The sequence below is a fragment of the Corythoichthys intestinalis genome, chromosome 7 (genome assembly GCF_030265065.1).
Source record: "Corythoichthys intestinalis isolate RoL2023-P3 chromosome 7, ASM3026506v1, whole genome shotgun sequence".
Taxonomy (NCBI): domain Eukaryota; kingdom Metazoa; phylum Chordata; class Actinopteri; order Syngnathiformes; family Syngnathidae; genus Corythoichthys; species Corythoichthys intestinalis.
In genome coordinates this window covers 58493290-58516729 of record NC_080401.1, presented here as the reverse complement: position 1 = coordinate 58516729, position 23440 = coordinate 58493290, and the positions used below count along the sequence as shown (strand labels likewise).

At 40.6% G+C, this 23440-nt stretch overlaps 1 protein-coding gene across 4 annotated transcripts in view; it reads right to left on the bottom strand.

Moving 5' to 3' along the window:
• szt2 (SZT2 subunit of KICSTOR complex) overlaps positions 1-23440 on the bottom strand; it is a 111070-nt gene that overhangs the window by 43324 nt on the left and 44306 nt on the right. For all 4 annotated transcript variants that reach the window (XR_009063863.1, XM_057841272.1, XM_057841273.1 and 1 more), the window contains exons 34-48: positions 23287-23356; positions 22965-23150; positions 17924-18239; positions 17688-17762; positions 17460-17598; positions 17261-17381; positions 16982-17105; positions 16756-16908; positions 13941-14043; positions 13753-13867; positions 13600-13687; positions 7778-7896; positions 7541-7705; positions 7376-7460; positions 7142-7318 (exon numbers count right to left, since the gene is read on the bottom strand). Coding sequence is in view for 3 of the 4 variants with exons in the window: in XM_057841272.1 (XP_057697255.1) it covers positions 7142-7318; positions 7376-7460; positions 7541-7705; positions 7778-7896; positions 13600-13687; positions 13753-13867; positions 13941-14043; positions 16756-16908; positions 16982-17105; positions 17261-17381; positions 17460-17598; positions 17688-17762; positions 17924-18239; positions 22965-23150; positions 23287-23356 (2036 nt within the window). In the remaining variant the exon portion in view is untranslated. The remainder of the gene's footprint in view (positions 1-7141; positions 7319-7375; positions 7461-7540; positions 7706-7777; positions 7897-13599; positions 13688-13752; positions 13868-13940; positions 14044-16755; positions 16909-16981; positions 17106-17260; positions 17382-17459; positions 17599-17687; positions 17763-17923; positions 18240-22964; positions 23151-23286; positions 23357-23440) is intronic.

Below are 23440 nucleotides of genomic sequence, written 5' to 3'. Positions count from 1 at the left end.
CGAATTTTAAGTGAATTGGACGTCTATCATTGTCAATGGAAGCCGAAGTGTACATTTTGGGTCACTTCCTTGTCATTTTAGGTTACTTACAGGTCACTTCCTCTACGTTTTGGATCATTTCCTGTTGATTTCATTAGCATTCCAGGCCACCTTTTCTTCATTGGTCAGTGCCTTTTCCAGATTACTTCCTGTTGATTTTGGGACCTTTACGGGTCATTTCCTGTTGGTTTTAGGGTATTCTGGAGTCATTTCCTGTATATTTTGGATAATATCTTGTTGTTTATAAGGCATTTCTGGGCCACTTCCTGTTCACTGTTTATTTTGGGGTATTTGCAGGTTACTTCCTGCTGATATCGGGTCACTTCCTGTTGGTTTTGGGGCATTCCGAGGTCACCTCTTATACATTTTGGGGCATTCGGGGGTCTTTTCCTGTACATTTTAGATCATTTCCTGTTGATTTTAGGGAATTTCTGGGCCACTTCCTGTTCATTGGTCACGGCCTGTTGATTTTGGGGTATTTCCAGGTAACTTCCTTTTGAGTTTAGGTCACTTCCTGTTGGTTTTGGGGCATTTCAGGGTCAACTCTTGTACATTTTGGGGCATTCTAGGGACTCTTCCTGTACATTTAGGAACATTTCCTGTTTATTTTAGGGAATTTCTGGGCAACTTCCTGTTCATTGGTCACTGCCTGTTTATTTTGGGGTATTTCCAGGTTACTTCCTGTTGATTTTGGACCTTTACAGGTCACTTCCTGTTGTTTATCGGGCACTTATGGGCCACTTCCTGTTCATTGGTCACTGGCTGTTGATTTTGGGCTATTTCCAGGTAACTTCCTGTTGGTTTTGTGGCATTCCAGGGTCACTTCCTGTACATTTTGGATCATTTGCTGTTGATTTTAGGGCATTTCTGGGCCACTTCCTGTTCATTGGTCACTGCCTGTTGATTTCTGGCTATTTCCAGGTTACTTCCTGTTGTATTGGTTCAATTCCTGTTGATTTTGGGGTATTTCCAGGTTACTTCCTGTTGATTTTGGGTCGCTTCCTATTGGTATTTGGACATTTCAAGGTCACGTCCTGTTCATTTTGGATCTATTTCTTGCAGATTTTAGCGATTTCAATGCCACTTCCTGTTCGTTGGTCACTGCCTGTTGATTTTGGGACATTTCCAGGTTACTTCCTGTTGATTTTAAGCCACTTCCTGTTGATTTTGGGGCATTCCGGGGTCACTTCCTGTTCATATTAGATCATTTCCTGTTGATTTTAGGGCATTTCTGGGCCATTTCCTGTTCATTGGTCACTAGCTGTTGATTTTGGGGTATTTCCAGGCAACTTCCTGTTGATTTCAGGTCACTTCCTGTTGGTTTTGTGGCATTACAGGGTCACTTCCTGTACATTTTGGATCATTTCCTGATGATTTTAGAACTTTTCAGCATGCGCATCCTTCGTGGCACGCCAGACCCACTTAAGAGTGTTTTTTGCCAAAAAGCTTAATCTTGGTCCCACACAAAAATACACACAGTCCCAGGCTTCAACTGGGACCGGGTTCTTTTGGTCAGATGATGCTGTGGGGCTGTTTCGCTTCCAAAGGCCCTGGGAACCTTGTTAGGGTGCATTGCATCATGAATGCTTTGAAATACCAGGACATTTTCAATCAAAATCTGTTGCCCTCTGCCCTAAAGCTGAAGATGGGTCGTCACTGGGTCTTTCAGCAAGACAATGACCCTAAACATATGGCCAAATCTACAAAGAAATGGTTCACCAGACACAAAATCAAGCTCCTCCCATGGCCATCTCAGCCCCCAGACCTTGTTTTGTTGGCAAAAGGGGGGTCGTACAAAGTACTAACACCAGGGGTGCTAATAATTGTGACACACATTATTTGATGTCAAATCATTTTTTCTTTATGTGGGATTTTTTCCCCACTGAATGGATGCACTTGTATTGAAGGTTGGATTTTTCCCTTTTTTTCCATTAAGGTCCCATATTATTTGAATTAAAAAAAACATATTAGAAGCTAAAAAACACATCTTAACCAGGGGTGCCAATAATTATGGAGGGCACTGTATGTCCAATTAGAGCTGGGCGGTAAACCGAAAATTTACCGTCACCGAAATTCTTCACGATGACCGATGTAATTTTGACCATGTCGGTAAATTCGGTAAATTAATAAAACAAGAAAAGAGTCTTTTCATTCCCCTTTGACTCTGTGTTGTTCGTCTATGTTCATTCCCCTTTAAGAAAGCAATCAATGGACTTACGTAGGGAGTCACGTGATCATCAGGAAGCCAATCAAACAGAAGCCCGGTAAGCTAACGCTAGCAGCTAACGCTACAAGCAAAACGTGATGGAGTGTGGCTTAAGGGAGGTTCGCCAAACTTTCACCCGACATTTAGTAGACTCTTGGTGGCATCCAGACGGGCTTTCACCCGCTGTCCTCCCTTGTTCTCACGATTTCCGGAGATGGTGCTTTCAGTGCTTTCTACTGGTAGCCAGGCCACAGGCTAGCGCTAGCGGCCGCTAGCGGCTAGCGCTAGCGGCTAACGCTACAAATGAACGTGATGGAGTTGGATAGCGGCTCTAACCTTGTCTAACGGCTGAACTTAATGAGTGGATTGGGCACGGACTGCATCTAGCAATTACTATGTCGCGTTATTTTGTATCTGACTGTGTGTGATTTCTCTGATAGCTTTTGTGATGGTAAAGCATTCAGCATAAGCACAATCCAACGGTGAAATTTTTAATATGACCGAGAAATGGCCCCAGCTATTTTTCTGTAAGTGCTTAATTCTGTGTCATTATTGCTATCATAAAATCTTAAGTGTTTCATTTGCAGAAGATCAATATAGCTTTAATGTGTGTCTGTCTGTTTGGGGGTTCATGTATGCGTGCATGTATTAAATAATGCACTGGGGGGAGGGGAACCTGAAACCATAAAGTAAACACTTGTATTGAATAATTATGTCACAGCAGCCATTAACAATAAATTGTCTTTTTGAAGTGTACTGTGCAAGCTGCAAGTCATTTGTGTTACAATGACATGTTTGCACAGGCATATTGATTTTGACAATGTACATTGTTCAAGCCATACACGCTGTTATAAATGCTCATACTTGAATTCTTATTGTTTACAATACAGTTTTATAAACTTAATGTTTAGACTGCATGTACAATTGTTAAATATATCAAATTGAATGCTGGTAACTAAATCAACAAGAAACTGTTAATCTGTATTTCATGCATTGATTCAGATTTTCAAATTATATAACAGTCCGCTTGGGTGGACTTTATCGTCATTTATCGTTATCGAGGTAAATCTGCTCAATTTATTGTGATACGTTTTTAAGGCCATATCGCCCACCCCTATGTCCAATACAGTGCCAATGTTTACACTTGGTACTTTAGGGTAGGGTTGTTCCGATCATGTTTTTTTGCTCCCGATCTGATCCCGATCGTTTTAGTTTGAGTATCTGCCGATCCCGATATTTCCCGATCCGATTGCTTTTTTTGCTCCCGATTCAATTCCGATCATTCCCGATCATTTTTTCCGATCATATACATTTTGGCAATGCATTAAGAAAAAAATGAATAAACTTCAGACGAATATATACAGTCAACATACAGTACATAAGTACTGTATTTGTTTATTATGACAATAAATCCTCAAGATGGCATTTACAATATGAACATTCTTTCTGTGAGAGGGATCCACGGATAGAAAGACTTGTAATTCTTAAAGGATAAATGTGACTTTGTATATTATGACTAAATATTGCCATCTAGTGTATTTGTTGAGCTTTCAATAAATGATACTGCAGCCATTTAACTGTTCTGCCCAAATGCATGATGGGAAGTGCAACCATGACTGTTCGTAATGGTACCAATTGATATATCTTCTCAGTGTTGGGAAATAAAATAGGGTGTTAAGAAAAAGATCAACTCCTACCTTTCTTCCCCACATAGCTTCCCACGATATTTCTAATCGTTGAGAGAGGGATTGTAAGGCTTTAGCCAATTAAAAATGGCTTCGAAGGCTGCCAAAATTCTCTCTACTCATTTTATGTTGCCTTTTAGCTCTATGTATACATAAAACGGAGCCATTATAGATTGACCGCGACAATGAGTGAGTGGGTCGTGCAGCGCATGCGTTAATTGCGATAAATATTTTAATGTTATTACCGACGTTGGCGTGATAAATTTGACAGCCCTACTTTAAGCCAAAACTAAAGACACTGGATGAGTGTAAGACATTTTGTCTGTAAAGTTAAATACAATTAGAAAACAATTTAATATATATACTGGACTGTCTCAGGAAATTAGAATACACAATATTCTAATTTTTTGAGACAGTCCTGTGTATATATACAGGACTGTCTCAGGAAATTAGAATACACAATATTCTAATTTCCTGACTGTCTCAGGAAATTAGAATATTGTGTATTCTAATTTCCTGAGACAGTCCTGTATATATACACAGGACTGTCTCAAAAAATTAGAATATTGTGTATTCTAATTTTCTGAGACAGTCCAGTATATTAGAGCTGTCAAAATTATCGCGTTAACGCGCGGTAATTAATTTTTTAAATTAATCACGTTAAAATATTTGACGCAATTAACGCACATGTCCCGCTCAGACAGTATTCTGCCTTTTGGTAAATTTTACAGCAAGACTTTTTGTGCTGCAGCACAACAGCGAACTCTTGTGGTCGCTTTGCGACATGGTTTATTTTGTTCTTGCCAGTTCATATGGCTGCACGACGTCTCGGGCTGATAATGTTGTGCTTATATGATCCTTGGACAAGATTTGTCCGTAAGTATGGTTGTTGTAAAGAATGTACATATTATGTTAGTAAGCGAAATGTTATATTTTTTGTATGAGACGCTTTTTGTTTATGTTTAGTGAACCTATATAGCGTGCTAAGCTAACGTTGTTGCTAATGCAATGCTTGTGTACTTTTTTTTTTTGTAGTTTTATGACGGTCTAAAGAGGACAATGGTTTGAAGCTATTTTATTAATAAATCAGATGAAAAAGGAAGAAGTCTGATTACTAAGGCGTCGTTCACTAGCTGTCTAGCTTTGGAAAAAGACGCTTCGGAGTGAGGACAGCATAGACAGATTTAAATGACAGTAGAGTGAAATGCCCACTACAGTCCTTATGTACCGTATGTTGAATGTACAGTGGGGAGAACAAGTATTTGATACACTGCCAATGGATTTTCCCATTGGCAGTGTATCAAATACTTGTTCTCCCCACTGTATATATCCATCTTGCGTCTTATCTTTCCATTCCAAAAATTAATTTTACAGAATATATATAATTTACAGAAAAAATATGGCATATTTTATAGATGGTTTGAATTGCGATTAATTGCGATTAATTAATTTTTGAGCTGTAATTAACTTGATTAAAAATTTTAATCGTTTGACAGCCCTAATATATATATATATATATATATATATTAGGGCTGTCAAAATTAACACGTTAACGAGCGGTAATTAATTTTTTAATTAATCCCGTTAAAATATTTGACGCAATTAACGCATACATGCCCCGCTCAAACATATTAAAAGGACACCAAAGTGAAAGGTGTACTTGTGTTTTTCGGAGTTTTGCCGCCCTCTGCTGGCGCTTGGGTGCGACTGATTTTATAGGCTTCAGCATCCATGAGCATTGTGTAAGTAATTATTGACATCAACAATGGCGGGCTGCTAGTTTATTTTTTGATTGAAAATTTTACAAATTTTATTAAAACGAAAACATAAAGAGGGGTTTTAATATAAAATTTCTATAACTTGAACTAGTTATTATCTTTTATTTATTTTTTATAATTTTAAAAAATAAATATTTATATATTTATTTATATATTTATATATTTTATTTATTATTTTTATTTATGTTTTAAGACCTACAAGTCTTTCTATCCATGGATCGCTTTAACAGAATGGTAATAATGGTAATGCCATCTTGTTGATTTATTGTTATAATAAACAAATACAGTACTTATGTACCGTATGTTGAATGTATATATCCGTCTTGTGTCTTATCTTTCCATTCCAACAATAATTTACAGAAAAATATGGCATATTTTATAGATGGTCTGAATTGCCATTAATTGCGATTAATTACGATTAATTTATTTTTGAGCTGTAATTAGCTCGATTAAAAATTTTAATCGTTTGACAGCCCTAATACATATATATATATTTATTAAAAAAGGCATGTCCGATATTTTTTTGCCGATTCCGATACTTTGAAAATGACGCGATCAGACCCGATCGATCGGGATGACATCTCTACTTAAGGGTATTTATTATATGGGGTTTGCACTTTACCAACTTAGCTGTATGAGCTGTGTGGATGCTCCAAACAAAGTTTCGATGCGCTTTTTGTAACAATGACAATAAATTAGTGATGCACGATAATACATTTTTCATCCGATATCGATAACCGATAATTTCCTGCCCCTTCCACCCGATAACCGTTAATGTCAAGCCGATAATTCTATTCAAATATGTATGTAAAATGTCAAAGTATACAAGGATCAAATGTTACTGTGCAAAAATGTAATTTAGTCCTATTTTTTCCCACATCAAATGTGAACAAGTACTAAATTCCAACATCTAAACAATGGCAATGACATTGTGTAATGGTAAGCTTTTGGCAACAATTACTTAGAGAGTAAACACCCAAGTTGCACAAAAATGCCTTTAAAAGTAAGCCATTCCTTACATATATCACATTACTACACTGCAAAAACACCTCCTTAAAACTAGCAGAATTGGACAAAACTGTTGATTGCGCACTTTTGGAGGCTAAATCAAGTATATAATTATCGGTTGAATTTCGTTTTATCTGGATTATCTGTGTGATGTCATAATTGCCATTATCGGCCGATAATTATCGGTGACCGATATTATCGTGCATCTCTACAATAAATATTCCTAATCTGAATCAGACTGCAGGTTGACACAAATGACCGTTTGTCCCTAGGGAAGTTACCGGTAAGTCAAAGCTTCATGGTTCAGGGATTCATTCTATCAAGTAAACACGGAATGGACGTTTATTATCGTTAATGGCAGCTTATGACTTCATTTTCAAACCAAGGATTAAATCAATCTCTGACTGGTTGCCGCTCTGGCTCACCTTTGTCATCGTTTCCAGAGTCGGGTGTGATTCTCAGTACGGTGGTCAAGCGCTCAAAGTCTCGGGGCTGCAAAGGGCTCGAGCAGTTGTCCGTCTGCTTGCTGCAGTCGCGGACGGCGGCGGCCTGAAGGGGGCGCCCCGCCGCATCCAGGAAGGTCAGAGTGATGCAGGCAATTCCTGAAATGAACTTGCTCATTGTGGTGTTTGTTTCTATGAGAAAAGGAGATAGAGTACCTTTGCCTCCTGTCCCCTGCCCTCCAGGCTTGTTGTAGAGGTAGATATCGCCGTCTGCCATGTCGGCATTGGAATGAAAGCAGTGCTGCCACAAAAGAGATGATTATTTTGAAGGCTAGAAATGGGCTGGAACGAAGTTGCGAACAAAATGATTATCTTATAAACCTTGAAGTGGTGCGCAGTGTTGCTGTCCGTGTACTTGGGCACATGCAGGAAAATGAGCAGGTTCTGGCGAAGGTAATGCGACACGGCCGACAGCCACGGCAGACAGAAAGCGGGTAGGCCGAAGGTCACCACCTCGCTGGACGCCGATCCCGACGGCTGGATGAACTGAACACAGTGGCGGGCGGGCGTCAGACTCTTTCTCGCTTGGAAAACTTAGCGGATGGCCGGAAGCGCTACCTCGACGTCGGCGGGCGTCAGCTTGCAGTTCCTGACCAGCATGACGGTGATGATGTCCAGCGTGGTTTCGTCCAGACGCTTGCGCAAAACCTTCACCAGGTCGTCCGTGATCTCGGGTCCTGCGGACCGTTGTTGTTGTTGTCGTCAACCGTAGCAAAAATATTTTGTCGATGAACTATTTTTTTCATGACGATGACGAACTAAAAACGTGTCCCGGGCGACTAAAACGTAACGAGACGAATGCCAGTTGTCGTCTGTCGAGACGAAAACGCGCCATAATTTCTGTCAAAGTGAGCCTATGAGTAGTTAGCCTGCATTGTCGCAGTGTTTTATAGAGTCACTCATGTGACATGTGCTGTAACACATACTCGCTCGTGTCCTCTCTAGGCTCAAAGCTCGCTTTTTTGTTTGTTTTAAACCACATGGTAAGATTAGTCTTCTTATCTTGGCAAGAGAGGATATGCAATGTTGCTTTAGCCTTTAAAAGTTTGTGCTGAGCGATCATCTCTCACTAAATGTAACTCGTAGCGTTAGCATGTAATTTACGTTTGCATTAGCATAGGAGGATACCGGGGATTTTCCCGGTAGGCCAGTGTCGGGAGAAATAAGTTGGGCCGTGAAACTGCGGTCAAATCAACTGATGTTCGTTTTCCTGTGGTCAAAAGATACGCACCCGCGTAATCCAAGTGTTACGTTCGCCTGATCTTAAAACCGCTCCATCCAGTAGGTGACAGTCCTCATTTTTGTGGAACTGTGAATCCACAATTTTGAATATGTTGTGGACAAGGATGGTGAATTTTAGTAGTAGACTTCTCTGACTACTCACATACTCAAAACAATGCACTTGTACTGTATCAAATTTTTTAAAAAAATGAATTAAAAGTCTTACATGTGTATTTTTGATCAGGCTACAGTTCTCATTTTTGTTGTACTGCAAATCCACAATTTAAAAAAAATTCTGGCCAAGGTTGGTGAATATTAGTACTCAACCTCTCTGACTACTCCCAGACTCAAAACTACGCATTTTTTACCGTGCCAAAATTTAGATCATTTGTATTAAAAGTCCTATATGCAAATATTGATCCGGTTACAGTTCTCATTTTTGTGGAACTGTAAATCCACAGTTCTTAATACGTTCTGGCCAAGGTTGATTAATATTAGTAGTGGACCTCCCTGACTAAACACAACCTCAAAACTATGCATTTTTACGTACCAATATTTAGAAAAATGAATTAGAAGTGTTACATGTGTATTTTTGATCTGGCTACAGTTCTCATTTTTGTGGTACCGCAAATCCACAACTCTAAATAAATTCTGGCTAAGGTTGGTGAATATCAGTAGTGGACTTCGCTGACTACTCACACACTCAAAAAGATGCATATTTACTGTACCAAAATTTAGAAAATTTGAATTTAAAGTCCTACGTGCATACTTTCATCCGGCTACAGTTCTCATTTTTGTGGTACTGTAAATCCACAGTTCTGAATACGATCTGGCCAAGGTTGGTGAATATTTGCAGTGGAACTCTCCGACTACTCACACACTCAAAACTATGCATTTATACTGTACCAATATTTCGAAAATTTTACTTCAAAGTCCTACATGCATACTTTGATCAAGTTACGGTTCTAATTTTTGTGGTACAGTAAATCCGCAATTTTGAAGAAATTCTGGTGAAGGTTTGTGAATACAGTGGTACCTCTACATACGATCACTTCGACACACGATCTTTTCGACATCCGACGTAAAATTTGAGCCGCCATTTGTTTCTACATCCGACGAGTTGCTCGAAGTACGACGACATGACAACACTGCAAACGAACGCACGGTGGATTTTCTTGTGTGAGAAATCAACACAGTTTTCAAAAAAAGTTGATACAGTTGGAGAAACAAGGAAAAAAGTGATGCTTACCTTTGAAATGAAGATGCAAGTTATAGAAAAATATGAGCTTGGGGTGCGTGTCCCTGAACTGGCTCAACAATAGCTCCATGGTCCTCTTCCGACCACCGTTCGCCACTATTTATAAGTTAAGGTGACAATTATTATTGTGGTAACATTGCCAAGGAAATCGCCAGCTTCGTCACGATTTTATCATTTATTTAAGAACTTATCCAACACAAAACGCCCATTGTCTTAAGCAGTTGACTGCTCTCAAGAAAACGAAAGTATTATCTCTACCGCACCGACCTATCTCACTGAGACGTCACCTTCGCGGTGCGTTCAGGGACAGTAAAAAGTGTCCGCCATATTAGAATCCGATTCGTTACATTATTTACAGGAATAATTATTAATTCTTATTATTATTATTATATTATTCTGAATTATTTATTTATAACTTATTTGTTTTTCTATGTTTAATTGCCATTTGTAACAGTGCCAGCAGTATTTATTAAGAATTTAGTGTATGTTTTTAGGCTTTGGAACGAATTAATGGAATTATAATGTATTCCTATGGGAAAATCCTGCTCGACATACGACCATTTCGACTTACAAACAAGGTCCTGGAACGAATTAAATTCGTATGTAGAGGTACCACTGTATTAGTCATGGACCTTTTTGACTACTCCCATACTCAAAACTATGCATTATTATTGTACCAATATTTAGAAAACTTGAATTCAAAGTCCTACATGCATACTTTGATTAGGTTACGGTTCTCATTTTTGTGGTACTGTAAATCCACAGTTCTTAATACGTACTGGCCAAGGTTGGTGACTATTACTAGTGGACCTCTCCGACTACTCCCATACTCAAATCTATGCTTTCTTACTGTACCAAAATTTAGAAAATTTGAAGTCTGACCTACAGTGCTGCTCAAAAGTTTGTGAACCCCCTCAACATTTTGGAATTTTCTATTATTTCAACCTGATTTCCTAATCAATCAATTCAGTAGTTTTTTGTGTGTTTTTTTAACAGTTGTGTTGTCGAGACTAAATTAAAAAGAGTTTTCATCAACTGATGTAGGTGCAAAATTGAACTGTTTGGTCACAACCAAAACCGCCATGTCTGGCGAAAAGTCAACACTGCATACCACCAAAAGAACCTTCTCCCAACAGTGAAGCATGGAGGTGGGAATGTCAAGATCTGGGCTTGCTTTTCATCCTCAGGACCTGGACAACTCCACATAGTCCAGGGAATCATGAATTCTGAGGAATATTGTCAAATCCTAGAACATAACCTGACGCCATCTGTTTTGAAGTTAAAGCTTGGCAGAAGGTGGATCATGCAACATGATAATGATCCAAAGCATTCCAGCAATACAACCAAGGAATGGCTGAAAAAGAAGAAGATTCGTGTTCTGGACTGGCCCAGTCAAAGTCCTGACCTAAATCCCATTGAAATGCTGTGGCGGGACCTGAAGCGAGCAGTTCATGCCAGACGCCCATCAAACCTCTCTCAACTGACTGCGTTCTGCAAGGAAGAATGGGCAAAAATCCCCCAAAGTAGATGTGAGAGGCTGATTAGTCACTACAGAAACCGTTTGGTTGAGGTAATCTCTGCAAAAGGAGGCGCAATATCCTATTAACTGAAGGGGTTCACATACTTTTGCACACATGATATCTGAGTTTTTCTTAAATCAACCACTTTTGTTAAATAAAGAATGACAATATAACTATTTCTTTTGTTTCAGTCCATTATTTGGAATGTCAGTATTGTGGATTTGGGTATAACTTAACATTTAATAAGGTTATTTTAGTTTTTTTTACAAAAAATCTGACCATCGCTGTGGGGTTCACAAACTTTCGAGCAGCACTGTACATACTTTGATTAGGTTACAGTTCTCGTTTTTGTGGCACTGTAAATCCACAGTTCGGAATACATTCTGGCCAAGGTTGGTAAATATAACTGGTGGACCTCCCTGACTAATCACAACCTCAAAACTATGCATTTCTACTCTGCCAATATTTAGAAAAATGAATTAGAAGTCCTATTGACTGTAACTATTTTGACTGTAACAAAATGTATATAAATTTGAATTAAAAGTTGTACATGTGTACACTGATCAGGGTACAGTTCTCATTTTTTGTGGTAATGCAATTCCACAGTTCTTAATATGTTCTGGCCAAGGTTGGTGAATATTAGTAGTGGACCTCTTTCACTACTCCCATACTCAAAACTGCATTTTTACTCAACCAAAATTTTGAAAATTTGAAGTCCTACATACATACTTTGATTAGGTTACAGTTCTCATTTTTGTGGCACTGTAAATCCACAGTTCTGAATACATTGTGGCCAAGGATGGTAAATTTTAGTAGTGGACCTCCCTGACTAAACACAACCTCAAAACTATGCATTTTGACTCTACCAATATTTAGAAAAATGAATTAGAAGTCCTACATGTGTATTTTTGATCTGGCTACAGTTCTCATTTTTGTGGTACCGTAAATCAACAGTTCTGAATAAGTTCCGGCCAAGGTTGGTGAATATTAGTAGTGGACATCTCTGACTACTCTTAGACTCAAAACTATGCATTTTGACTGTAACTAAATGTATATAAATTTGAATACAAAGTTGTACATGTGTACACTGATCAGGCTACAGTTCTCATTTTTTGTGGTAATGCAATCCCACAGTTCTTAATATGTTCTGGCCAAGGTTGGTGAATATTAGTAGTTGACCTCTTCCACTACTCCCATACTCAAAACGGCATTTTTACTCAACCAAAATTTTGTAAATTTTGAAGTCCTACAAACATACTTTGATCAGGTTACATTTCTTATTTTTGTGGTATTGTAAATCCACGGTTCTTAATACGTTCTGGCCAAGGCTGATTGATATTAGTAGTGGACCTCCCTGGCTACTCCCAAAACTGAAAACTATGCCTTTTTTCTCAACCAATATTTTGAAAAAATGAATTAGAAGTCCTACATGTGTATTTTTGATCTGGCTACAGTTCTCATTTTTGTGGTACCGCAAATCCACAACTCTAAATAAGTTCTGGCTATGGTTGGTGAATATCATTAGTGGACTTCGCTGACTACTTACACACTCAAAAAGACGCATATTTACTGTACCAAAACTTAGAACATTTGAATTAAAAGTTCTACAAGTGTACTTTGATTAGATTACAATCCTCATTTTTGTGGTACTGTAAATCCACTCTGAATACGTTCTGGCCAAGGTTGGTTAATATTTGCAGTGGACCTCTCTGACTACTCACACACTCAAAACTATGCATTTTTACTCAACCAAAATTTTGAAAATTTGAAGTCCTACCTACATACTTTGATCAGGTTATTGTTCTCATTTTTGTGGCACTGTAAATCCACAGTTCTCAATACGTTCTGGCCAAGGTTGGTAAATATTAGTAGTGGACCTCCCTGACTAAACACAACCTCAAAACTATGCATTTTTACTCTACCACTATTTAGAAAAATGAATTAGAAGTCCTGCATGTGTATTTTTGATCTGGCTACAGTTCTCATTTTTGTGGTACCGTAAATCAACAGTTCTGAATAAGTTCCGGCCAAGGTTGGTGAATTTTAGTAGTGGACCTCTCCGACTTCTCACACAGTCAAAACTATGCATTTTGACTCTACCAGTATTTCGAAAAATTAAAGTCCTTCATGTGTATTTTTGATCTGGCTACAGTTCTCATTTTTGTGGCACTGTAAATCCACAGTTCTGAATATGTTCTGGCCAGGGTTGGTGCGCTCGTTACACAGAGTATGAGTTTTCGTCAATGAACACGAGATGAACACGTTTTGAAATGACTACAATATGTCCAAGACGAATACGTATTTTGGTCCCAAAAACATGACGAATATTAAAAGGGCTGCCAATACCCCGACCCATGCGTTACGGAAGCGACTGAGGTTACCCGCGCGGTCGACGCCGTGCACCAGCAGCAGGATGTGCTTGTCTGCCTGGCCCACCGGACGAGAGCCCTCCAAAGATGACCTGGAACCCTGAAAATAAGAAGCTGTCAGCATTAGAGTCGTCCGATGACTTTTTAAACGATATCCCGATGTACCATGAGATCCTCGGAAAACAACGGCTCCTGACTTCTGGCCAGGCTCAGGGAACGAGAAGCGGGGAAGCCACCATCAACGTCCGAGTATTTGCCCGAGAGAGACGTCTCATAAAGTCTACATGGGAACGGGCGAAACGTTGAAGCAAAAATACAATGCCAGGTTTGAAAAAGGAACAGGTGTCAGGAACCTGAGGTAGAAGACAGATTTGGTGGTGCGCTCCTGGTAGACGAACATGTTCTTTCTGTTGACCACGCAGAAGGAGTTGAGCACGGACCGTAAGGCCTGAATTGCTAAAGAGGAGGAGAAAATGCAGAAAAACATCTCAATCAAATAGTCACTTTTGTACTTGAGAGGGATAGTACAGTAGCTTCAAAACTACATGGGAGACCTTCTGTGCCTTTTCTAGTATGGCTTCTAAGGACTTTTTTGTGGGTGTAACTTCGACACACCTGCCAAATGTCATGTTGCCAGGTGAACCTGGTTTTAGGGGCTGAATTTTCAGTCTTTAAGGGAGCCCTAGAAATGACCAAAATGAAACGAAATGCCCAACTGCGAACCAAAATGGCAGCCTTCCTGTTCTCTTTCAGATATGGCCGCCTGAGACTTTTTTGTGGGTCAGCTCATGAAACACACACCTACCAAATTTCATGTTGCTAGGTGAACCAGGTTTTAGGGGCTGAATGTTCAAAGCCGTTAAGGGAGGCCTTGAAATAGCCAAAATGAAGTAAAACTGGCAAATGTAAACCTAAATGGTGCCTTCCTGTTCTCTTTCAGATCTAGCTGGTTGAGACTTTTTTATGGATCAGGTCATGAAAGACACACCTACCAAATTTCATGTTGCGAAGTGAACCAGGTTTCAAGGGCTGAATTTTCAAAGTCTTTAATGGAGCTCTTGAAATGGCCAAAATGAAGCAAAATGGGCAACTGCAAACCAAAATGGCAGCCTTCCTGTTCTCTTTCAGATATGGCTTCTTGAGACTTTTTTGTGGGTCAGCTCATGAAAGACACACCTACCAAATTTCATGTTGCTAGGTGAACCGGGTGTCAGGGGCTGAATTTTCAAAGTCTTTAAGGGAGCCCTTGAAATGGCCAAAATGAAGCAAAATGGGCAACTGCAAATCAAAATGGTAGTCTTCCTGTTCACTTTCAGATATGGCTTCTTGAGGCTTTTTTGAGGGTCTACTCATGTAAGACACACCAACCAAATTTCATGTTGTTAGGTGAACCAGGTTTCAGGGGCTGAATTTTCAAAGACTTTAAGGGAGCCCTTGAAATGGCCAAAATGAAGCAAAATGGGCAACTGCAAATCAAAATGGTAGTCTTCCTGTTCACTTTCAGATATGGCTTCTTGAGACTTTTTTGTGAGTCAGCTCATGTCAGACACGCCAACCAAATTTCGTGTTGCTGGGTGGAATTGGTTTCAGGGGCTGAATTTTCAAAATCTCTAAGGGAGCCCTTGAAATGGCCAAAATGAAGCAAAATGGGCAACTGCAAATCAAAATGGTAGTCTTCCTGTTCACTTTCAGATATGGCTTCTTGAGACTTTTTTGTGAGTCAGCTCATGTCAGACACGCCAACCAAATTTCATGTTGCTAAGTGAAACTGGTTTCAGGGGCTGAATTTTTAAAGTCTTTAAGGGACCCTTGGAAATTGCCGAAATGAAGTGAAACGTGCTCCCACAAACACAAATGGCAGCCTTCCTGTGCTTTTTCAGGTATGGCTTCTTGAGACTTTTTTGTAGACTAAGTCGTGCAAGACACACCTGCCAAATTTCATGTTGCTAGGTTTAACTGGTTTCAGGGGCTGAATTTTCAAAGTCTTTAAGGGACCCCTGGAAATGGCCAAAATGTAGTGAAATGTGCAACTGCGAACAAAAATGCTAGACTTCCAATACCTTTTCAGGTATGGGTTCTTGAGACTTTTTCGTGGGTGTAATTGTGTAAGACAGGCATACCAAATTTCATGTTGCCAAGTTAAACTAGCTTTAGGGGCTGAATTTTTAAAGTCTCTAAGGGACCCCTGGAACTGGCCAAAATGTAGTGAAATGTGCAACTGCGAACCAAAATGGTAGCCTTCTGGTACCTTTTCAGATATAGCTTCTTGAGACTCTTTTTATGGGTCAGTTCATGTAAGACACGCCTACCAAATTTCATGTTGCTAGGTGAACCAGGTTTCAGTGGCTGAATTTTCAAATTCTTTAAGGGAGCCCTATAAATGGCCCAAATAAAGTGAAATGCACAACTGCAAACCAAAATGGAAACCTTCCTGTCCCTTTTCAGGCATGGTTTCTTGAGACTTTTTTGTGGGTCTACTTGTGTAAGACACGTCCACCAAATTTCATGTTGCTAGGTGACCCAAGTGTCAGGGGCTGAATTTTCAAAGTTTTTAAGGGAGCCTTTAAAATGGCGAAGATGAAGCAAAATGGGCAACTGTAAACCAAAATGGTAGCCTTCCTGTTCTCTTTCAGATATGGCTTTTTAAGACTTTTTTGTGGGGTTACTCATGGAAGACACGCCTACCAAATTTTATGTTGCTTGGTGAAACTGGTTTCAGGGGCTGAATTTTTAAATTCTTTAAGGACCCTTGGAAATGGCCAAAATGAAGTGACACGTGCTCCTGCAAACAAAAACGGTAGCCTTCCTGTGCTTTTTCAGGTATGGCTTCTTGAGACTTTTTTGTAGACTAAGTCGTGCAAGACACACCTGCCAAATTTCATGTTGCTAGGTTTAACTGGTTTCAGGGGCTGATTTTTCAAAGTCTTTAAGGGACCCCTGGAAATGGCCAAAATGTAGTGAAATGTGCAACTGCAAAACAAAATGATAGCCTTCCGGTACCTTTTGTTCTTAGGACTTTTTTCTGGGTCTAATTGTGTAAGACAGGTCTACCAAATGTCATGTTGCTGACTTAAACTAGCTTCAGGGGCTGAATTTTGAAGGACCTGTGGAGACATGTGACTAAAATGTCTGACTTCCCGCATTTTTGCTCCCGACCGACACGCTCACCTCTGGACACGCCCATGTTCGGTCCCATCTTGAGTCTCGGGTGGATGCGGATGACGGTGCTACACACCACGTCGCAGGCAAAGTGTCCCGGGATGAAGTGCATGGTGGCGGCGAGGTAATCTCGGGACGGGTAGCTCTCCTCGGCGTGGTACTCTGAGGAACAAGAATGCAAACAAAGATTAGCTTAGCGCAGGTGTCCATCTGACGTCACGGCGCGTCCACGGACCGTCCGAAGTGTTGCGGTTCCGCTGCCTGTACGCCGACTCGCCCTTCCAGATGTCCTCCTCACTCTCGGCCACAAGCAGGGAGTTGCAGACGTGACTGTCGTGAAGATCCTGCAGTAGCATGTGCTAACGCCCGCAAAGGACAACAACAGGGTTGATTTCCTATTAAGGGTGTGAACATCTGGTAGCTCACGATATTATGTGATGATCTTTTCAATAAATCGTCAAATCCGTAACACCAGTACTAGAAAAAGTTGTGGTTGTGCAATGAGTAGAAGTACCTGGTTGACCCTCCGACACAGTTCCCCAATCTTCCTGACCACCATCTGATGTAGTTGTAAACATTCGGGCAGCTTCTGCTGGTCCTCCCTGTTCTCCTGCTCAGTTTCCTCACTCACGCTCCTACAAATTTTCCACAAATTGACAACTTTAAAGACCGGAGACCTAAACTCCCTCAGCCTGAGGTTCTTCCACTCCCACCTGGAATGCGAGTAGACCTTGACTCTGTCCTGGTGGATCTTGGCCAGGAGCCAGAAGTCTGGCATGAGGGGGCTCTGACTCTCCTGCTCGTCCATGGCGGGACTCTCGCACTCCGACTCGCTGCTGTCGCCGTCGTATCCTTCGAAGATTAAACAAAACAAAAAAAACACACAGAGGAGTTCCACAAGGGTCAATGTAAAGCCCCTTTTAGTAGTTGAGTGCACTCACCCTGCATATCGGAATCCAAACTCCCTTGGCTGGAGACGAAGCTCTGCACTCGACTAGGTCTCAGCTTGCCGAAGCCTAGAAAAGAACGATCATGCTGACAAAATTGTACTTTAGCTCCAAATTGTAGACGTTTGCCCGGTTCCAAGTCAAAATGGATTGGACGTCTAATACCTCCAATCGCAGCAAGTGAGTTAACCACCCTGCCAAGTTCTAAAAAGGCACTTGTCAGTACTCACTGTGAGAAGCGGACTGCGTCGACTCGGCCAGGCTGACGCAAGAGGAGCTCTCGGTGGGCAAGGTGGCCTCGTTCAGAAGCGGGAGGCTAACCGAACTCCGCGCGTAGTCGCCGTCCATCTCGGAAAGGGCGGAAGTGTTGTTGAACTCCGCCTCTGATCGCAACTCTTCCCGAAACCGCGCCTGGTCGACGCCGTTTTCCGACAGCCTCTCTCCAACGTGCGTCCGGTGCGGATGCAGCCGGCTGAGCGACACGTAGAAGAAGCCGTCGCGCTCGCTGTTGAGCACGTAGCCGGGGAGCGCCATGCGACAGAACTCCTGGATTAACACGTGGCGACCCGGTGAGTAGAAATTGGAGCCGGGCGGTATACTGAAAATTTACCGTTACTGAAATTCTTCACGATAACCGACGTAATTTTGACCATGTCGGTAAATTCGGTAATTTAATAAAACAAGAATATGTAGTCTTTTCATCACGCTTTGACTGTGTTGTTCGGCTATGTTCATTTCCCTTTAAGAAAGCAGTTAGATGGAGTCACGTGGTTATCAAGAAGCCAAACAAACAGAAGCCGGGTAGGCTAAGGCTAGCGGCTAACGCTACACGTAAACGTGATGGAGTCGGGCTTAAGGGAGTTTCGCCAAACTTTCACCCAACATTAAATAAACTCTTGGTGGCTTCCAGACAGGCTTTCACCCGCTGTCCCTCCCTGGTTCTCACGATTTCAGGAGAGGGTGCTTTCTACTGGTAGCCATGCTAGCGGCTAACGCTACAAATGAACGTGATGGAGTCTGATAGCGGCTCTAACCTTGTCAAAACGGCTGAAGTTAATGAGTGGATTGGGCACGGACTTCATCTAGCAATCAGTATATCACATTATTTTGTATCTGTGTGTGTGTGATTTCTCTGATAGCTTTTATGATGGTAAAGCATTCAGCATAAAGTGTAATCCAACAGCGAAGCCTATAATATGACTGTTTAATAGCGCAGCTATTTTTCTGTATGTGCTTGCTTTATTCAATGTCATTACTGTCATCAAAAAATCTTAAATGTTTCGTTGGCCTAAGAGCAATATACAGTGGGGCAAATAAGTATTTAGTCAACCACCAATTGTGCAAGTTTTCTTACTTGAAAAGATTAGAGAGGCCTGTAATTGTCAACATGGGTAAACCTCAACCATGAGAGACAGAATGTGGGGAAAAAAACAGAAAATCACAAGGTTTGATTTTTAAAGAATTTATTTCCAAATTAGAGTGGAAAATAAGTATTTGGTCACCTACAAACAAGCAAGATTTCTGGCTGTCAAAGAGGTCTAATGAGGCTCCACTCGCTACCTGTATTAATGACACCTGTTTTAACTCATTATCGGTATAAAAGACACCTGTCCACAACCTCAGTCAGTCACACTCTAAACTTCACTATGGCCAAGACCAAAGAGCTGTCGAAGGACACCGGAGACAAAATTGTAGACCTGCAACAGGTTGGGAAGACTGAATCTGCAATAGGTAAAACACTTGGTGTAAAGAAATCAACTCTGGGAGCAATTATTAGAAAATGGAAGACATACAAGACCACTGATAATCTCCCTCGATCTGGGGCTCCGTGCGAGATCTCACCCCGTGGCGTCAAAACGATAACAAGAACGGTGAGCAAAAATCCCAGAACCACACGGGGGGACCAAGTGAATGACCTACAGAGCTGGGACCACAGTAACAAAGGCTACTATCAGTAACACTATGTGCCGCCAGGGACTCAAATCCTGCACTAGGCCTGAACGATATTGGAAAAAACTATTGTTGCGATTTTTTTTAGGTTTGCAATATATTGCGATATTATATTGCGATATTAAAAAAAAAAAAGATCTTTTTTAAAGAAATTTTCACTAAATGACTTGAATAGCTGTTTGGAAATACTTTACATAACACACCGTGACCACAGTGTATTCATATAATACCGTTTAATTTGTGAATGATGAAGATTTCTGTATGAAGGTATCCAGGAAGTCATGTCTGCACAAAATAGATCATTTATTGAATACAATATTTTACACTTCAACAGCAGCAAATACATTAAATGATAAATAAAAGAGCAGGTGCATTAGTCCCCTAAGTTTTTGACAAAATATAACAATAAATAAAAACTTCTGTAAAATAACAAAAAAAGTTGTCAACATATTTGAACAAAAATATTAAATATGACAAATAAAAGAGTTGTTCACAAACTATAACAATAAATAAAAACCTCAGTAAAACAACAAAGTTGTCAACATATTTGTACAAAAATATTAAATATGACAAAAGAGTTCACAAACTATAACAATACATAAAAACCTCAGTTAAACAACAAAGTTGTCAACATATTTGAACTTAAATATTAAATCTGACTAATAAAAGTGCAAGTGCATTAGTCCCCTGAGTTGTTTACACAAAATATAACAATATAAAACTGCAAAACGGCAACAAAGTTGTAAAAATATTTCAACAAAAATATTAAGTATCAAAACTTTATGTGCAGCTGTACTATATATAGTTATTTGAAAAATACGGTTTACAATAAATTTAAATATAAAAGAAACAAACTCAATTGAACTTGTAAATAATTGAACTGAATAACTGCAAATAACTGTGATGAATAACAGAACCATTTTAACTCCCAAATTTCCTGCCTTGCTGATAGCTGTCACATGAATAAAAAGAAAAGACATTCCTTCAGCTGTGTTATGTATTTGTCTGCATATCGTCCACCTTCCTTGCTCAGCTATTCTCAACTGGGTCTCATAGGTTTTTGGCCAAGACTATTAGTTTATCCACTATAGCAGGCTTGAGACAAGAACGTTGGCATTTAACAATGTTCCCACCTGTGCTAAAAAGCCTCTGATGGGGAGCTCGTAGCAGGAATGCATAGATACCTGCGTTTTAAATGGTCCCACATGTTTGACAGATTACTTCTTGTTGAGGCAACCATGGCGAGGCACTGTCGACAGGGCTGTTTTTTGTCCCTTATAGTCTTGTTCTTGCCAAAATACTTCCAAAACTCCTTTTGGATACAGTCTTCCTTGCTCCTCCAACGTGTTGATTGCTTGCTTTCACTTTGAGAACGGGCCCTCCTCCCTCCGCTCTGCTGTTCGGCCCCTCCTCCCTCCACTCCGCTGTTGCAGGGGGAGGGGGAGGAGCCGATGACTTGCTGGAGAGAAAGAGAAACTGCGCTTTTTTCCCCTCTCCTTCCTCAAAACAAACGTTTGTGGATTAAAAAAAATGAAATTAAAAAACTATCGCACGTCCTTGCGATGGGACTATTGCACATGCGCACATCGCGATGGCGATGTTTAAACGATATATCGTTCAGGCCTATCCTGCACTGCCAGATGTGTCCCCCTGATGAAGCCAGTACATGTCCAGGCCCCTCTGCGGTTCGCTAGAGAGCATTTGGATGATCCAGAAGAGGACTGGGAGAATGTGTTATGGTCAGATGAAACCAAATAGAACTTTTTGGTAGAAACACAGGTTCTCGTGTTTGGAGGAGAAAGAATATTAAATTGCATCCGAAGAAGACCATACCCACTGTGAAGCATTGGGGTGGAAACATCATGCTTTGGGGCTGTTTTTCTGCAAAGGGACCAGGACGACTGATCTGTGTAAAGGAAAGAATGAATGGGGCCATGTATCGAGAGATTTGAGTGAAAATCTCCTTCCGTCAGCAAGGGCATTGAAGATGAGACGTGGCTGGGTCTTTCAGCATGACAATGATCCCAAACACACAGCCGGGGCAACGAAGGAGTGGCTTCGTAAGAAGCATTTCAAGGTCCTGGAGTGGCCTAGTAAGTCTGCAGATCTAAACCCCATAGAAAATCTGTGGAGGGAGTTGAAAGTTTGCGTTGCCCAACGACAGCCCCAAAACATCACTGCTCTAGAGGAGATCTGCATGGAGGAATGGGCCAAAATACCAGGAACAGTGTGTGAAAAGCTTGTGAAGAGTTACAGAAAACGTTTGGCCTCCGTTATTGCCAACAAAGGTTACATAACAAAGTATTGATATGAACTTTTGGTATGGACCAAATACTTATTTTCCACCATGATTTGCAAATAAATTCTTTAAAAATCAAACAATGTAATTTTCTGGATTTTTTTCCCCACATTCTGTCTCTCATGGTTGAGGTTTACCCATGTTGACAATTACAGGCCTCTCTAATATTTTCAAGTGGGAGAACTTGCACAATTAGTGGTTGACTAAATACTTATTTGCCCCACTGTAGCTTTAATGTGGTTGTCTCTGTGTGGGGGGTGCATGTGTGCATGCATGTATTAAAAAAAAATGATCTGGGAAAAAAAAAACCTGAAACCTTGAAGTAAACACTTATGTTGAGTAATTACGTAAGTCAACTAGAAACAGTTACTTTGTCTTTCATGCATTGATTCAGATTTTCAAATTATATCACAGTCCGCTTGGGCGAATTTATTGTCATTTATAGTTATCGAGATAAATCTGCTCAATTTACCGTGATACGTACTTAAGGCTATATCGCCCAGCCTTAATAGAAATCGTTATTTTGGTCAATGTGTCAACAAAGTGATGGCACTAGACATCCAATTCATTTTGACTGGATTGGACATTTAGCGTTGTCAATGGCACTGAAAACAGAGCAGTCGCAGATAGTCTTGACAGGTCACTTCCTATTCATTTTAGGGTATTTACAGGTTACATCCTGTTGATTTTGAGTCAGTTCCTATTCATTTGGAGACTATCTTGAGTCCCTTCCTTTTCAGTAACGCAAAATCAATCAAAGGGACCGGGAAGTGCCGCAAAATCAACAGGAAGTGACCCGAAAATGAGCCAAAACTAACAGAAAATGACCCGGAAATCCCCCAAATTCAATAATTAAAAAAAAAAAAAAAATTTAAAAATAGGAAGGGAATAATAAACAGGAAGCGACCTGTAAATACCCCAAAAATCAACAGGAAGTGACCCAGAAATGCCCAAAAAAAGGGAACAAAAGTGAGCGAAAATCAATAGGAAATGATGTAAAGTGCCCCACAGGTCAAACTCGCCTCTTTGAACTTGTCCAGCGACTGCTCGGGCCTGAAGACAAACTGCAGCGGGACATCCTCGCCGCGACAGTGCGGCCGTCCGACCGAGCGGACCACGTGTTGCGCCACCTTGAGCAACGCGGGGAGCCCGACGGAGCGCGAGCGTCGGAGCGCCGACACGATCTCGTCTTCCAGCAACCAGCGGATCTAAAAAAATATATATAGATACTGTATATTATTAATTAATGATGATCTCATTGACTGCCATTGACGGTCAGATTCATTTTGACTGGGAGGTCATTCATTAGCCTTTGCAAGGAGGCCATTTTGACTCTGCACTTACTTCATCCATGGTGGCCAGGATAGCCAGCTTGTGAGGAAGCAGCAACTTGGACAAAGGTTCACCGCAAACCCTAACGGGCAACAAAAAGCATCTGTCATTGCCTCAAAGCACACAATAGATTAGGGTTGTCAAAAGTATCAAAATGCACCAAAGT